The 19,104-nt window shown below is 30.8% G+C and overlaps 1 protein-coding gene across 1 annotated transcript in view; it reads left to right on the forward strand.

Annotated features, from left to right (window-relative positions):
- Positions 1–9,963, forward strand: part of LOC135124393 (uncharacterized) — a 171,496-nt gene extending 161,533 nt beyond the window's left edge. Inside the window, exon 6 of the mRNA XM_064049439.1 lies at positions 9,018–9,963. Coding sequence (XP_063905509.1) covers positions 9,018–9,389 — 372 coding nt within the window. The 3' untranslated portion in view covers positions 9,390–9,963. The remainder of the gene's footprint in view (positions 1–9,017) is intronic.
- Positions 9,964–19,104: the final 9,141 nt, after the last annotated feature.

Below are 19,104 nucleotides of genomic sequence, written 5' to 3' on the forward strand. Positions count from 1 at the left end.
CCAAAACTTTCAAATATTCAAGTAGTACGAATTTCGACCGTTTCTCTAGTACCTTTTGAAAATTACCTGAAGGCAGTTTGTTGTTGATTGTAGAATTTATTTTTGGCTTCATTTTTTCGAAAATTTCTCTAAAATCGATAAAATGAAAATTCACAATTTTCGACATATTATTGTTTAACAAATATATTTGCAAACGGTTTTTTTCGAATTTCCGGGACCAATTATAAATTATTTTTGAGTCAGCCCGAAATATCTTAGTTTTTCTTAATTTTGAGATGTTTAACGTTTTTCAAGCACTCTTCGAAAATTATCCAAAGGCATTTTTTTGTAGATTTTCGTCTTCATTTCTTCGAGAATCACGATTTTTAAGACCATCAAAATTTCAACTTCAAACTGAATTTTTTGAAAATCTTAGTCCAGGATCATCAACATATTATGTTTTTCGAATCAGTTCGTCGATTATCCCATTAAATTCAGCCATTTCGACTTGTATACGTTATTTTCAGCTTCATTTCTTCTAAAATTTAAAAATTTCCAAAATCGATAATATGAAAAATGACAACTTTCGAGATATTAGAAATGACATTTTTGAACCGAGTTTTTTTAAAGTGTTGCTCTGGGACCATTAACAAATTATGTTTTTCAAATCAACTCGTTGAAATATATTCTGCAGAATTTTTAGGTAACTTTTCTCAAAAATTTTATTTTTACAATGATTTCACCCCTATGAATTTTTGACCGTTTTCGACCAGTCTTCGAAAACTACCTCAAGACATTTTCTTGTAGATTTCGACTAGTGGAAGATTTGTATCGGCTTTTTAAAAAATTCCTACAATTTTTCCAAATTTGAAGTTATACTTTGCTTGAATCGTTAAAATGAAAACTGGTAAATTTCCAGTTATTTTAAAAACTCCATTTTCACACCAAAATTTTCGAAAATTTTGCTCCGGGATCATCAACACGTTGTGTTTTTCCAATCATTTCGTCGAAATGTAGTTCCCGGAATTTCTTGAGGATTTTAACGCAACTTTTCAAAACTTTCTTTAGAAATTATGTTCTAATCTCTAGCAGAGATGTTGCAGTATTTCACTGGGGTCAAGCAGGACTTATTAGAATAATTTATGACCAGCAATAAACGCACAGACGTTGTCCTTTCACAACATCTACAACATTTCTTTCCTCTGAAGTTCAAAAGTGCGTTTGAGAGCTCGTTCATTGTATACGTCTGCATATGCTCTTGTGTGCATATGCAGATTTGATCTGGTAGAACGTAAAGTAGGAGGTAGCAATTTTTTTACTCGACAGTTAAGCTCAGTTTTACTTCCACAGGTTAACCTTAGTGTGTACGACTTTGAAATTATTTTCCGAATTTGAATTTTCACCGAAAATGCCAAAATTTGCTCATTTTAATGTATTTTTCCCTGTACTGCGTTGAATCGAATAGACCATCGCATTTTTTAAGGCTTTATAATGATCGGGCGCTCCTTTTGACAGATGCAAAGGCTCAAAGCATTAATTTAGACGCGATGATTGGCAAAATACCGGTTGTAATGTTATTTTTTTATGCAAAATCTGATGAAACTGCACAAAAACTTGCATGCAAGCCGAGGTTGAGGTGGTTTTTATCACATGGTGCTTTGTCCATCTTGACTACCTTGGTGAATCGTCTCACGTTTCGTGCTCAAAAGAAATTCTGTAGCTGTTCTTATATAAACGCCTATTCTTACCTTAATTCCAACTATAAACATTTTAATATTTACGTTACAATGACGTTGTTTCGCGGTATCTGCAAAAAATAAAATCCAATTTTTACCAACAATCATAGGTCATCAACATTTTTGCGATTTTTTTGTAAACCTTTGCATTGCCAAAAAAATTGAAGTCTAGGGAGACGCTAATGAAAATCTACAAAAATATATAGGTGTTCTATTGAAAAAAACTTAGTTATGTGACTCAAAAATAAAACACTGTATACTCATGGTGCTCACCCTGTATATTAGTTTTCAAAGTAATATGAAATTAAAAATGTCAAAAACGCGCCATGAAAACGTAGAAAATTTCACTCTGGTTCAGTGTTTATTCGAATACCATAGTTTCTTTTTACTGTCTCACAATAAAAAATTTGGTAAAACGAATTGTTTTAATTGTTATGTACCCATGTACACTAGAATAAGCAAGGTCATAAAGTCCATTATGGAAAGTGATATTTACTGGATCAGATCTGGGTCACCAGTAATGTACGAAGTAAACAAAATACGTACTTCATTAAATCATAATACTGTTTTAATGTGAAATTCTTCTTAGCTCCTTTTCTTTTTATTTATACTATATATACTAGCTATATCTGGACGTCCTTCATTATCATTCTGATCTATTTTGGGTATTTAAGTAAAAATATTTCAGCCTCATTCATTTGACCCAGTGATAGATATTTTGAAACCTTGATATTTACGTTCAGTTTTTTCACTATTGAATCTGAATCTAACTTTACATTTACCCCTTCACTGACTTCTCCCGCTGGTGTACAAAATTCTTAAAATTCCCTCCCAGCTACAGTAACACTAAACTTCCATTTTCACAAGTATTTTTCTTGTAACGAGACACTGTTTGATCTAGCAATAAAATGTTTTGTTACATTGTTGATGTTGATTTATCGAGCTTCGCGTCAAAATTTCATCAATATATCCATCATACATTCCTTATCCAGTAAGTCCAGATAGAACCGCTAGTTTTTCTTGAGCCATTTCTGCTCTATTTGTTGTAATGTGACACTCAATCTATCTACTTTTCCAACTGTAACCCAATCATACGAATTCAAGATCAAATCTTTTTATTGTTCCTGTTGATGTACGATGAACGTTCGGCTCATTCTTTTTGACATTATCTTGGCAGGTCATCAACACTTTTAAATTTGAATTGAATCGTTCCTTTATTCCTGTTATTCGAACTTATCAGCGACCAACACGAATTTTTTTCTCGCAAAGAAGTCGCTTTTTTTTTAGATAGCTAAACAGCTTCGGACGGAAAAATCGATTCCGATGCTTTTTTAAGCAAAATTTGAAGCAATTTCCCTCTTAAAGCATTTTCCCGTGTTTAAAACTACGTCAACCGGAGCGTTACTAAAGAAGAGGGATTAGGTGTGAGCTCTTTGTCTTTTATACTTCCTCTCTTATCCAATAAGTTCGCGTCTTCTGACATCAATAACTCTTAAGCCGAATCCTCATGTAGCATCAGCGACGTTTGTAGCGCATAAAACAGATTTGCTTTTTTCTGGAGAATGTTCGTACACGGCGCTGATTTAACCAAACCGACAAACAAAAGAAAAAAAGCTGTTTTCTTCGAGAGTACCCGTGACGAACTTTAATACTTTACGTGCGCTTGCATTTTGTGAAGCTTGCAGCGGATTTTTGTCGGATGAAGTGTAAAAAATTCAGATTTTTCAGGTCAGGTTGCGTCGCTAAAACTCGCAAGCTTTGTCGAACAATGGAGTTTGAGGAAGTTTAAAGAGGACAAATAGAACGAACCGAGAGAATTTTTAGTTCTTCTAACCAAGAATGTTAAGTGCAAAACTTGATGTGTGTTTAATTCAGTTTAAGCTGAGGAAATTTCGCCGATATTAAATTAATCGGTTTTAAATTATTGTTTTTAAAACATATCGAAAATTATTATCATTTTTCTTTCTATTTATTTTGGAAAAACTGTAGGAATTTTCACAGAAATAAAGCCCAAATAAAACTTCCAGAAGTCGAAGCCCGCAAGAAAATGATTTCGGTAATTTTCGAAAGCTGCTCGAAAATGGTCAAGCTCCCTAAAAATTCTAGGAAATACATTTGGACGAACTGACATAAAACATAATTTGTTGATGTTCCTGGACCAAGATTTTCAAAAAATTTTGTCTAAAAATGAAACTTTTAATTATCAGGAAAATCGTCATTTTTCATTTTATCGATTTTCGAACGGGTGCTCGAAAATCGGTCAAAAAGTCAAAATTTTGAAAAACTGAGATTCTTGAAAATTTGTCCAAAAATTCTCAAAGAATTCTAGGAAGTAGATCTCGACTTCAAAAATTTAAAGAAGATAAGAGTAAGAAGATCACTGTTAGTTAATGCACCAGCTAGTGTACTCAATCCTACATACATATTTACAAAAAAAAAAAAAAGCACCAAAAAAAACTGAAGCGAACAGTCAAGATTTGATATCCTTAAAATTATTACAACCATTGCAATTAACACACTAATTTTTTTTATCCGAATACGTCGTCTGAGAACTTGTTTGATCTATAGACCAGAGAGCGATCAGGCCAATATCGACAATTATCGATTTATCTCTGATACACATCCTCTACGAAGAACTAACCCAGTTCGAAAATCTGCTCCGACTTTACAACGAATAAGTGAACAAAGTTCTTGAACATCTTAACGATTTAATACATAATCTTCCCGAATGAGAAAATTTACATTTTAAATTGTATTATCAAATGGAAACCAAAATTTGTCACCAACAATGAAATGACGTAATCTCCGAATTTTACAATAGTAGATATAATTTAAATTTTATATCCCCGTTTATGGTTTATAAATCTGTCTTGAGTTTTTACTTTAGACGTCAAAATTTTTGGAAGAAAATCAACAATATTTTCCAATTTATGGATGATGTGATCCTACAATTTTGTGAAATAAATGTTATTTAAATGTTAAAAAGTAGTATATTCCTGAACTTGTGGTTTATAAATACGCTGTTGAGATTTTTCGGCTGTAGAGGTTTCAATTTTTCAATATGTCAATTTTTCCATTCTTCAAATTTTCGGTTTCTCAATTTTTTTATTTTTTGATTTCTCAATTTTTGTCCTAAATTTTACGATTTTTAAATATTTCGATTTTTCAATTTTTCAAATTTTGACGTTTCTAAATTTTCAATTTTCTGAATTCTGAACTAATCTTTTTTTTATTTTCCCATTTCTCGACTTCCCAAAGTTTCGATTTTTTTCAATTCTTGAATTTTTCGATTTTTCGGTTTTTTGATTTTTTAATTTTACGATTTTTTGGCTTTGTTTCTTTAGTGTATCGATTTCTCAATTTTCCAAATTTTTAATTTCTCAATTAGTTCTGAAATTTTTCAATATTTCAATTTTTCGACTTTTCGATTTTTGCCCCCCTGGATTTTTTCGATATTTTAATTTTTCAATTTTTCAAATACCAGATTTTTCAATTTCTCGAGTTTTCAATTCTTCTATATTTTAATTTTTCAATTTTCCGAAGTTTTCAATTTTCGGTTTTTTAATTATTTTTGTTCTCGATTTCGATATTCGAATTTTCGATGTTTGATTATTCAGTCTCTCGATCAATTTTTTCATTTTTTACTTTTTGATTTTTCGATTTTGGCCTATTTTGGTTTTTCAATTTTTCGATTTTTCGACTTCTTGACTCTTCCGAGTCCTTTTTATTTTTCAGTTTCTCTATGTCTCAGTTTTTGAATTTTGTGATTTGTCGGTTTTTCGAATTTTTACTTTTCGGCTTTTCAATTTTTCAATTTTCCAATTATTTAAATTTTCGATTTCTAGATTTTTTTATTTTACGATTTCTGAATTTTGCGATGTTTCAATGATACGATTTCTCAATTTTTGTCCTCTTCAATTTTACGACTTTTAAATATTTCGATATTTCAATTTTTCAAATTTTGACGTTTCTAAAATTTCAGTTTTTCGATTTCTGAACTAATCTTTTTTTTTCTTTTCCCAAAGTTTCCATTTTTTTTAATTCTTCGATTATTCGATTTTCCAGGTTTTTTGATTTTTCAATTTTTAGATTTTTTAAAGCTTACGACTTTTTGACTTTGCTTTTTTAATTTTTCGGTTTCTCAATTTTCCAATTTTTTAATTTGTCAATTTTTTGGATATTTCTTTCAGTTTTGAAATTTTTCAATATTTCAATTTTTCGACTCTTCGATTTTTGGACTTCTGGAATTTTTACTTTATGGATTTTCAATTTTTCGTTAAACTTTAGATTTTTAAATTTTTCGACTTTTCGATATTTTAATTATTCAATTTTTTTTTGTTCTCGATTTATCGAGATTCGGATGTTTCGATGTTTGATTGATCGATTTATCAATTTTTCCATTTTTGTTTTAGATTTTTCGATTTTGGCTAATTTTGTTTTCTCAATTTTTCGATTTTTCGACTTCTCTACTTATCGATCTCTCGATTTCTCGATCTTTTGATTTTCCGATTTCTCGATATCTCAGTTTTTGAATTTTTTGATGGTTTTTCGATTTTTTACTTTTCAGCTTTTCGATTTTTGATTTATCATCCGATTTTTTTATTTTCCAATTTTTTTACTTTTCGAGTTTCGATTTCCCGCATTGTTGATTTTTCAGTTTTTCGATTTCGAAATTTTAATTTTCGAATTTTTATTTTTTTGATTTTTTGATGTTTCGATTTCTCCATTTTTCAGTTTTACGATATTTTAATTTTTCAATTCTTCAATATTTTTTAATTTTTCAAATTTTGTCGTTCCTGAATTTTCAGTTTTCCGATTTCTCAATGAATCTATTTTTTAATTTTTCCATTTCTCGTCTTCCCAGAGTTTCGATCTTTCAGTTTTTCATTTCTTCGATTTTTCGATTTTCCAGTTTTTTGATTTTTGAATTTTTCGGTTTCTTAAGTTTGCGATTTTTCAACTTTGTTTTTTGGGTTTTTCGATTTCTCAATTGTCCATTTTTTTAATATTCTCAATTTTTGGATATTTCTTTCAGTTTTTTTGGTTTTTTCATGTTTAGATTTCTCCATTTTTCCGTTTTACGATATTTTAATTTTTCAATGTTTTAAATTTTAGATTTTTAGATTTTTAGATTTTTCAGTTCTTCAATATTTTTTATTTTTTCAAATTTTTACATTTCTGAATTTTCAATTTTCCGATTTCTCAATCGATTTTTTAATTTTTCCATTTCTCGTCTTACCAGAGTTTCGATTTTTCAGTTTTTCATTTCTTCGATTTTTCGATTTTCCAGTTTTTAGATTTTTGAATTTTTCGGTTTCTTAAGTTTGCGATTTTTCAACTTGGTTTTTTGGGTTTTTCGATTTCTCAATTTTCCAATTTTTTAATATCCTCAATTTTTGGATATTTCTTTCAGTTTTGGGATTTTCCAGTGTCTTGATTCTTCGACTTTTTGATTTTTCGGACTTTCAGTTTTTCGTTTTTTAAACTTTTTCAATTTTTCCACTGTTTTATAATTCGATTTCTCAATTTTTAAAATTCTAGGTTTTCTCGATTTCTCGAGTTTTCAGTGGTTCTATATTTCAGTTTTTCAATTTTCCGAATTTAAAAAATTTTTCTTTCGTAAAATTTTTCGATTTTTCAATTTTTTGATTTCTGGATTTATCGAATTCAGATGTTTCGATGTTTTGATTGTTTAATTTCTCGAGTTATCAATCTTTCAATTTTTAACTTTTCTTCTCGGCTTTCCATTCCTCCATTTCTCGATGTCTGATTTTTCGATTTCTCGAAGTCTCAATTTTTCGAGGTTTCGATTTTTGGATTTCTTGGTTTTTCGATTTTTTACTTTTGGGCTTCTCAATTTTTCGATGTTTGTTTATTTTTCAGTTATCCGATTTTTTAATTTTTTAAATTCTGGAGTTTCGATTCCTTGATTTGTCAATTTTTAAATTTTAGATTTTTCGATTTTTCGATTTTTTATTTTTCAGTTCTTTCGTATTTCTATTTTTCAATTTTTCTAATTTTGACGTTGCTAAATTTTCAGTTTTCCGATTTCTCAATTAATCTATTTTTGATTTTCCCATTTCTCGACTTCGCGAACTTTTTCAGTTTTCAATTCTCCGATTTTTGTCTTTGTTTTTTTTTTGGTTTTCCGATTTCACAATTTTACAATTTTTTAATTTCTCAAATATTGGATATGTGTCTCAGTTTTGGGATTTTCAAATATTTTAATCATTCGAGTTTTCGATTTTTCGACTTCTGCATTTTTCGATTTTTGATTTTTTGAATTGAATTGAATTTTTTTTGAATTGAATTAATTTGAATTGAATTGAATCAAATTGAATTAACTTTATTGGTGTATAGGACACAAAGCATGATTTTTAGGATTTTAAGTTTTTCGTTTTCAACACTTAAGATTTTTCAATTTTTCGATTGTTTTTTTATATCCCGATTTCTCAATTTCTCAACTTTTCGATATTTTAATTTTCAATTTTTAAAATTCCAAATTTTTCAATTTCTCAAGTTTTCAGTTCGTCTATATTTTAATTTTTCAATTTTCCGAATTTTTAAATTTTCGATTTTCCAATTTTTTGAGACTTCGATTTATCGAGATTCGGATGTTTCGATGTTTTGATTATTCAATCTCTGGATTTATCAATTTTTCCATTTTTAACTTTTCGATTTTTCGATTTTGGCTTATTTCGTTTCTCAATTTTTCGATTTCTCCATCTTTTGATTTTTCGATTTCTCGATGTCTCAGTTTTTGAATTTTTCGAGTTTCGATTTCTCGATTAGGTATTTGTTGATTTTTCAGTTTTTCGATTTTTAACTTTTAGATTTTCGAATTCTCATTTTTTTGATTTTTTGATGTTTTGATTTTTCTATTTTTCCGTTTTACGATTCTTCAATTTTTCTTCTATTTTAAAATTTTTGGTTATTTCAATTTTGGGATTTTTTAGTATTTCGACTTTCCGATTTTTCGGGTTTTGAATTTTTCGATTTCTCGACATTTTATGTTTTGGATTTTCAATTTTTCGATATTTTAACTTTTCAATTTTCAAGAATTAATTCTTAGTTAAATAAAAATTGTTGCATGTCAAAATCGAGTGAAACATGTGAGATGTGATATTACGTTTGTAAATAAAAGCATATAAATAATAACTATTTCTAGCAGAAATTCTTAACGCTTATAGTCGACATTGGCCTGAGTTCGCTCGGGTCTATGGATCAAACAAGTTCTCAGACGACGAATAATCTTCGATTCACCCTTTGAAATACATCCAACTAAAAAACTTCTTTTTCCAGGTGGAATGTAGTGACGGACAAATCGGATACGGCAGAAGACGTCGAGCCATCGCTTCCAACCCCAACAGCCCCAACGGCTTATTCGAAATAACCATCACATCTTTCATAAAAGTGGGTTATGAAGACGGCGCCGGAAACTTGGAAGAAATCGTCGAGAACCAGACGAGGATATACAACAACAAGAAGCTGATCGTGGGCAATCAAATGACAGACCGGAGGGTGTACAAGACCGTGGACGACAACAACCTAAAAAGCCTAGAAAGCAAGGAGGAGCGCTCCTACACTTCCATCGTCGCCGAGAGCTCGTCTTCGGGCCGCAATTTCGACCTAACCATAATTTCGCTTTTAGCTTTATTCAGATTGTTCTTGTAAATAAGACGCGAAGTGCAGAGACGGATTATTGGAATTTGCGAGTATGTAAATATGTCTGTGATAAAATATTCATCTTAGATCATCATCTGCACAGTGAACTGTTTGCGAAAGCGGCGCTTGATTAAAGAGGGCGCTGGGAAGTGATGACGTCGAGATTATTTTTGTATTTCTGGCCTTGGAGTGGAAGAGTGGAACTTAGTCACCATATATTTAACATAATTGGACGAAAATGCTTTTGGAATCTCGACGATACTTCTCGACGTTATCTCTTTCTTCTTACTGTAAATTGCAATACTAATGTAATTTAATTACTGCCAGCTTAATTAAATTAACACGACGGCCATTAATTTTAGTAATAAATGTCTTCAGAATCGGAATGAACGATTAAAAATAAAAGCGGCGAATTTTGCATGTAATTAGTTCTGCAGAGAGGAATTTATTACGTGCAAATCCTGCGACATTTTAACGAGCCAGCTTCTAAAGATATTGACTCTTAATTGTAATAATACTTAATTTTAAATTAATATTAATTATTTAACTAGTCTGTATTTTGAATAAATTCCGTAATTTTACTGCCGATTTGTTTCATTTATTTATGTGGACCATTTTGAACCCAAAATTATATATGGGGTGAGTATTATAACTAGAGAGCGGATTTATGAGCACAAAAAATTAAGAATAAGCGCTTAAATAAGCACATTTTCAATAAAAAAAGTTTTATTTTAAGCAAAAAGCATTAAATAAGCATAACACTTTCATTAAAAAAGTTTTATTTTAAGCAAAAAAGCATTAAAAACCTAATCATATTACAAATCAAAGAACACTTCTTAGAACTTTGGATAAAATATTATTACAATAATCCTAGAGTTTATATTTTACACACGTATTTCAGTTTTCTTTAAAACAATTTATGATTGTAATATGTTCCAAGTTGTCCACTGTAAACTTTTCTCGCCGATCATTTAAAATGTGTTTAAAATTGGAGAATGTGCGTTCAACATCCACACTCGTTGTTGGCGCAAATTTGAATTTTGCAACTAATGTTGAATCTAACTCCAAATTTTCCACCTTCTGGCCTTGTAAAACACGAGCAACGTCGGAAAGAACACCGAAACCTGCATTTTTATTTAACACTTCGTCAAGTTTTTGAGATACTCTAGTATCAATATCACCCCTTACTGCGTTTGCTTGTTGTTTAAATTATTTCACTAAGTTTATGGCATCTACCAACAACATGTTGGGTTTTTCTAACTTTTCTATTACCTCACATACGAATTGATAATTGCTTCTTAGAAAAGTTAGATCTTGTCGCAAATCTTTGTTTTCCAAAATATTTATGCAATCTTTAATCGATTGAGAAGAATCTTCGCTAAACTCCGTAACTACTTCCTCAAATTCTTTGATATATTTGTCATAATAAAATGTGGCCTGTAACCATGTTCCCCACCTCGTTATAATCGGCTCTGGGGGCAATGGTATGTTTGGAAATTTTTCCTTAAAATGTTGCACTCTTAGTGGGGCTTAAACAAAAATCTTTTTACCATTTGCCACTAATTTATTAACAGTAGGAAACTGCAAACGTATTCCTTCAGCCACTCTGTTTAAACCGTGGGCAATGCAAGTAGAGTGAATTAAATTGGGGTACAATATTTTTAGATTATTCCCTGCTTTCAACATATAACGAGCTACATCCGAGATCATCAATAAAATTTTATTCGCCAAAATTGTTTAACCTTTAATTTAATAAAACATAACCTAACGAAAAAAGTTCAGGGAATTTTTATTCTTCTGCATCGAATACCAACAAACTCACTAGATTTTCATGGCCAACCCCTATATAAAGGTCGTGAACGGATAATACCTTTAATTTTTTTTTGAAATATTTTATCTTATTTTTCACACAATCGTCACAGTTGAGATAGGGCGGGTGGGCGGGAATATGTTAATTTTCAGGAAGTAGAATTGTGAGTAAATCATAATTGAGTACATTAATTTAAAAGAGCCGTTTGATTAATGCTGTGCTCACTAAGCATGAGACTTATTAAATTTTAGAAGAATGTTGCATTAATCAGAAAAATGAAGTGAAAATCTTAAGAAAATTCGTAATCACACTCAAAATCCAAAATGTTTAAAATATTGGAAATATTCCTTATGTTTTCAAAACTAAATGAATATATTTACTTAGGTTAAATATCTGAAACATAGTTGGCAGTGGAGATTTTAAAATACCCATAATACATTAATTTTCAGAGTGCAAGAACATGAAAAAATCAGAGTCAAAAATAAAATTTTCGTGAAAAAAGAACCAACAAAAAATAAATTTTCTTTGATTTAAAAAAGATTGTTCGATTAATGCTGTGCTCACTAAACATGCGACTTTGCAAATTTTAGCGAATGATGAAAGTTTAAAAGTGAATAGATACAGGAAATTAAATTTGCCATTTAACACTTTTAAATTTCACAAGTTTTTACAATATTAATAGGGGCAAAATCAGTTTTATCTTAACAAACACTAGGCCCGCCCACCCGCCCCTATTTTCTCAGAGGATGTCATCTGCCAAAATAAGTTTTATGTTAGCAAGTACTAGCCCCGCCCACCCACCCTTTACTTTCTTAGAACGTATGTTATTTGCCAAAATCAACCTTATCTTATCAAGTACTAGCCCCGCCCACCCGCCCCCTATTTTCTCAGAGGATATGTCATCTGCCAAAATAAGACTTATGTTGGCAAGTACTAGCCCCGTCCATCCTCCCTTTATTTTCTCAGAAGGTAGTACTTGCTAGTTAGTACTTGCTAATATTACTATTACTATTAGTCTTATTTTGGCAGATGACATATCCTCTGAAAAAATAGGGGTGGGTGGGCGGGGCTAGTATTTGCTAAGATAAGACTGATTTTGGCAAATGACATAAACTCTGAGTAAGTAGGGGGCGGGTGGGCGGGGATAGTACTTGCTAAGATAAGACTGATTTTGCCCCTATTAAACTTGTAAAAACTTGTTAAATTTAAAAGGTGTTAATTTGCATATTTCCATAGTAACGAGTTAAGTTCCTAAATCTGATTGGATATTTATTTTTTAACAACCCAGTCATTAATTTCTCTGAGACACCCTGTACAAGCAAATTAAAAAAATATGAATACAGTGATAAAACACAAGCATAGACTGATCATATTTTGCACATTTTATTAATCAGAAAAATAAAACTAAAATTTTAAGAAAATTCAATAATGATATTCAAAATCCAAAATGTTCAAAATATTGGAAACATTTCTTACGTTTTGAAAATTCAATGAATATATTTGGTTTAAACATCTGAAATATAATTGGCAGTGAAGACTTTAAAATTCTCATAATACGTTAATTTTCAGAGTGTAGAAACATGAAAAATCATAGTTGAGTAAAAAGTAAAATTTTTGTGAAAAAAGAAGCAACAAAAAGTAAATTTTCTTTGATTTAAAAGAGATTCTTCGATTAATGCTGTGCTCACTAAACATGCGACTTTTCAAATATTAGGGAAGAATGAGAGTTTGAATGTCAAAAGATGCATTGAGTGTTTTGTAGAATAAAAGGAAAATGTTAAATTAATCAGAAAATGTTAAGAAAATTCAGTGTTGACACTTAAAATCCAAAATATTAGAAATACTTCTTATGTTTTGAAAACTAATAGTCCAGTCATTTTAGGATAAAAAAGGGATCAATCTCGGAATGAGAGATAATAAGCTGAATTTTTGTATATACCTTAATTTTGGCGTTTTAAAAGTTGAGTCGAAAGTCTCATAAGTCTGCGTCATATGTTATTCAAGGTCAAAGATGAAGAAAAACAGTTTTGCGATTATATCGGTTTCTATTGCTCCAGTGATGTTAACATTTATTATCATAATTGTAGAGCACAAAATTTGGGACAAATTTTATTTGAAACATTTTTTCATGCGCTCAATCGTTTTTGAGATAGAGGGCAGTGAGAGCGCAGCGCTCATCCATACGTACTGTAATGCAATCAACCGTGAATATCTATGAATACTACCTTGAATTTTGAAAAATTTGTATTATTTATCAATTAATACATTGTATTTAAACATTTTACATAATTTCAACAAATTCATTGAATAATACTTACCTACTTTGTGTAATTAAAAACGCATTTAATGAAATATTTATTGTATATCTCAATTTATTTATATCTTTAAAATGTGTAAGGTTTTAAATACTTATTTTTCTATCATGATTATAACTGGAACGTTTGGAAACAACGATTCAGGGCACCGAAGATGATGACGATGAAACAGAAATTCCCGAACGTCCAGAAGATGACGGTGAAGAAGAAGAAAATTAATACTTTTGTTCTTTTTTAATTCCACAAAGTAGGTAAGTATTATTATCATTAAATGAATGTATTGAAAATATGTAAAATGTTATTAAATACAATGTATTAACTGATAAATAATACAAATTATTCAAAATTAAAGGTAGTATTCACAGATATTCACGGTTGATTGCATTACAGTACGTATGGATGAGCGCTGCGCGCTCACTGCCCTCTATCTCAAAAACGATTGGGCGCATGAAAAAATGTTTCAAATAAAATTTGTCCAAAATTTTGTGCTCTACAATTACGATAATAGATGTTAACATCATTGGAGCAATAGAAATCGAGATAATCGCAAAAAACTGTTTTTCTTCACCTTTGACCTTGAATAACTTACGACGCAGACACGAGATTTTATGAGACTTTTGAGACAACTTTTAGAACGCTAAAATGAAGGTATATACGAAAATTCAGCTTATTATCTCTCATTCCGAGGTTGATCGCTAATTTGACTGGACATATATTTAGTTAAAACATAATTGGCAGTAGACATTTTCAAATTCCCTTAATACATTAATTTTCAGCGTACACGAACATTCAAAAATCATAGTTGAGTCAAAAATAAAATTTTCGTGAAAAAAGATGCAACAAAAAGTAAATATTCTTTGATTTAAAAGATAGTTTAAAAGTGAAAAGATACAGAAAATTTGCAATTTAGCACCTTTAAATTTCATGAGTTTTTACAAGATTAATAGGGGCAAAATCAGTTTTATCTTAACAAATACTATATCATTTGTCAAAATCGATCTTATCGTAGCAAATACTAGCCCCGCCCACCCGCCCCCTTTTTTTCCAGAAGATATATTATTTGCCAAAATCAACCTTATCTTACCAAGTACTAGTAGTATTTTTTGGCAAAAATCGTGACGTAAGACTGTCATTTACAAATCTGGTAATCGTATTGCCATTTGTTTTATCTAACATTTTCAAACTTACTACATACCCTCGACTAGGGAAATTTTTATTTAAGATTTCAACAATTAAACTTGCCACGTATCTTCCACAGCTATCGGTTGTTTCATCGACAGCGAACCATAAATAATTACACAGGTCTGCGATGGTTTTCCCCCAACAAAATCAAGTAGTAATTTCGGTAGTTCTTAGATACTCATGTATAAAAAAAAATTGCAAAAATTTCTATCACGTACAGTTTCTGCCAAAAATATTTTTTTCAGTTTTGTTCTTAATACTATAAAAATTAACTTCTAGATTTTGTGGTAATGATATGTATGGATAATGATGTTGATATTTCATTTCATGTTCAGCTTAGTAAGAGTTATTTGTGTCGACTATGCGCTTACTACCCTGAATTTAAACAAAAATTACTGATGTCTTCTCGGAAATGGGTTAATTCTTCAGATAACTTCTGTTACATTTGTAGAAGTTATTTAATCAAAAAACAACAATAAGTAATTTCTGAATTTATCGAACAACTATGCGAAAGTTATTTTAAAGTTAATATAAAAAATCAAGACAAAAAATGGGTGCCTCATAAAATGTGTTCATGCACCTCGCAGATGATCAAAAGTAAAAAGAAATCTTTAAGTTTGCTGACACCAGTGATTTGAATGGAGCCACAAAATCATACAGACGATTGTTACTTTTCCTGTTCAAATATAAAAAGATATAATGCGAAAAATGTAACAGCAATAACATATCCTATCGTGAATACAAGAGAAAACGCTTAAACCAGAGCTTTGAAGAAAGAAAAAAAGAAGCTTCTTGATTTATTTGTTTTTTTAAGTCTTGTTTATAACTAATTTAGTTCATTTAATAAATAAACATTCAATTTTATATTCTTTATATTTTATTTTTTCATAAAAATTGTTTGAAAAACTATGAACATTTAGGCCTACATAAAAATAAATCTCGGATGTGCTACAAAAAAACTAGAGTTATATTTTAATTTGGCATACATAAATACCTAAAAAAAAACAATATTATTTAAAAGGGAAATTAAAAGTTATATTTCGCAGGCCTGTGTTATCTCTAATGCGATGTTTAATTTCGTTGTAAACTTGCTGAAACACTGGGCCTACATAATTTTTTCGGAGAATACTTTCAACCGAAATATGTCGATTGGAGTGTTTTTCAAGGAATTCTTGAAGAGGGCCTTTCTCCAATTTTTTTAAAGGTATATTGGATTGGATAATTATTTTACATAAATCGAAATTAAACTGAAACTGCTCATGTTTTGTTTAAGTAGATGCAACAGATTCATGTATGGTCTGCTGTTTAATTTTAGAAACTTCAAACATTTTCCTCCTTTCTACATGAAGAGTCGTTCTGACATGTTGCGTCACGTTATATTTTTTATCACTTTGAATCTAAAACAGCGTACATATACAGGATTAACAAAGGAAAATAGATAAAAAAAAATAGTGGGCTCACGGTTTTCACACAAGCTCTGCAGAATATTTTGTTGTTTTCTAATTTTAATTCTGGAAAATTCCTTATCCACTCATTCGGCGTCGATTTTACTTTTGGCATTCTTTTAAAATATTAGTAATATTACCAAAAAGAACTCAACATGTAACAAGGGAGAACCACGTATAACACTGTACCACGACAGATACGATAGACTGATGGTTGTGAAATAAACGGTTCATTTACTTAAAAGTTTCCATTAGAAAAATTTTAAGGTATGTAGTTGGGTACAATAACCCTTTTTTCTAGAAAATCTTCAACGGTCTTGCCGCAAAATGCCGAAAAAGAACATCTGGTTAAAAGCTTTAATTCATTATCAACGGAAGTAAGGATTTAAAGTCATAAAATCTATGGAGTATTTTTCCAATTCTATAATAAAATTTTATTACCCAAACGACCGGAACCTATTCACAGAAAGGGTCTTGAGTAAGTGTACTTCAATGGTCAAGTCCAGGTAAAATGCATACGATACGATACGGCTAACTAACAAGTATTTGTCATCCCGACAAGGCCGGCATTTGAACAAAATATGCATTAAAACTCATATTCGTCGAAAAAAGCATTAAATAAGCATATAAGTTTTAATATGCATAAAAATGAAAAAAAAGCAAATAAGCATAAAAAAAATGTGTCAAATGACTCCAAATTGTATCATAGTTACAGATATAAAAAATTTTGAAGTGCTTACATTTTTCACAAAAAGCATTAAACCTAGAAATCCGCTCTCTAGAAATAATGAAAGGAGGTATAGATTCGTACGAAAGATTTCCCACATTTTTTCCCAATCTGCCAAAATAAATTTTTCACAATGTTTACAAAAATTTTGCCACATGCTTAGAATACATTTAGAAACCGCCTCAAGCCATAAATTCTCTACCCTATTTTTTAATGAAGGTTGAGAATTTATATGCTTGTTGTAACAGTTCTTACAAAATCCCCAAGCCATTTCAATTGGACTATATTGACAATGGTACGAAGGTAATCTAAAAACTTCATGGCCACTTTCTCTTAATGTCTCGTCTACCAAATATCTTTTTTTCTATTGTTTCTGAAGGGTTTAATTGAATCCCACAACTGTTTCTTCGAACATTTTTTGTCAAATGCAACACTATGTTTAAATTTTGCCTTTTTTTCTGGATATACATAGTATTTTTTACGATAGGATATTTAAAACATTTACAATGGTAAATTTCTTTCGGACAAGATTGGTTTTATAATTAAACTCCGCCCTCGGTCTGATAACTAATGAAAAATTCATCACAATTGAGATTGGGGTGGGTGGGTGGGGCTTATTTTTTGACGTTTTTTTTTTCTTAACACATATAGTTTCCTTTCAACATTTTACTTAAAATATGTTTCATAGGGTAGTTTATTGTAGAGAAACAAACATTTTGCAATTAAGCTCCGCCCTTTGACTCACAACGAATAAAAATGTTTACACAATTGAGATGAGGGCGGATGGGCGGGGTTTGTATTTTGCCCTTTTTTTCTTAATAAATGTCCTTAGTTTTCTTTTCACGACAAGAAACTGAAAGCATGTTTAAAAGGGTAAATTTTAGAGAAGTGTGGGCGATAAAATTTACCATTTTGAATATGTTTTCAGTTACTTGTAGTGAAGGGAAGACTGCATATTAAGAAAAAAACAATGCAAAACGTAAACCCCGCCCACCCGCCCTATCTCAATTGTAACGATTTTTCTTTGTTCGTCATGAGCCAAGGGGGGCGGAGTTTAATTGCAAAATCTTTATTTTTCCACAAGAAATTACCATGGGAAACATCTTTAGTTGTTATTGACATAAGGGCGAGGGGGATTACAAAGTCTCATTTTTCTCAAAACGGTCTATTTTGAACAGTATGATAAAACCTAAAACATGTTTTGGTGAAAAATTCATCACAACTGAGATCGGGGCGGGTGGGTGGGGCTTACTCTTTTTTTTTTTTGTTAATATATACAGGTTTCTTCCAACATCACCATACTTAAAAACATGTTTCAGACAGTAAGTTCTTACGAAGGAATAAGGATTTTGCAATTAAACTCCGCCCCCGGGCTCACGGCGAATAACATCATTACAATAATTGAGATGGTGGTGGGTAGGCAGGGCTTCAATTTTGCATTTTTTTTGGATCTATGTAATATTTTTTCACGATAAGATATTTAAAACGCTTAGAATGGTAAATTTTTGTCGGGAAAGATCGATTTTATAATTAAGCTCCGCCCCTCTGTCTGATAGCGAATAAAAAATTCATCACAATTGAGACTGGGGCGGGTGGAGGGGTTTATTTTTTGACCTTTTTTTAACACATTTATAGTTTCCTTTCAACATGTTACTTAAAACATGTTTCATATGGTGGTTTCTTGTAGAGAAATGAACATTTTGCAATTAAGCTCCGCCCTTCGGCTCACAACGAATAAGAAAGTTATCACAATTGAGATGAAGGCGGGTGGGCGGGGTTTGTATTTTGCCTTTTTTTTTTCTTAATAAATTACCGTAGTTTTCTTTTCACGACAAGGAACTGAAAACATGTTTTTTTACTAGAAAAAGTGGGTGGTTTAGCCAACTGGACCGAATGATACGGTGCATTGTCTAAAACCACCACACATTTTTGGTTCAACTTTGCCAAAGCTGGAATGAGCTGATTAACCACCCAATTTTGAAAAATTGTCCCGTCCATCGTTTTATGATAGTCTCTATCGTTATTTTTTGAATTTAAAAAATTGTTACAACCATCCAAGAACCCCGTTGAACAACCCGCGTGGAGAATAGTAAACCTTGATCCTTCACTTTTAATTTTGGTGGGATTGCTTTTTAGATCAGTATCGTGCACCCAGCGACGAATGGACGAACCATTTTGATAGATCCATGTTTCATCCAAATACACGAAAGTAAAATTTTCACAAGAATTTAGAAACTGTAAATAT

The sequence above is a fragment of the Zophobas morio genome, unplaced genomic scaffold (assembly GCF_036711695.1).
Source record: "Zophobas morio isolate AGI-343-1 ecotype UQ-CSIRO unplaced genomic scaffold, CSIRO_AGI_Zmor_V1 ptg000007l, whole genome shotgun sequence".
Lineage (NCBI taxonomy): Eukaryota > Metazoa > Arthropoda > Insecta > Coleoptera > Tenebrionidae > Zophobas > Zophobas morio.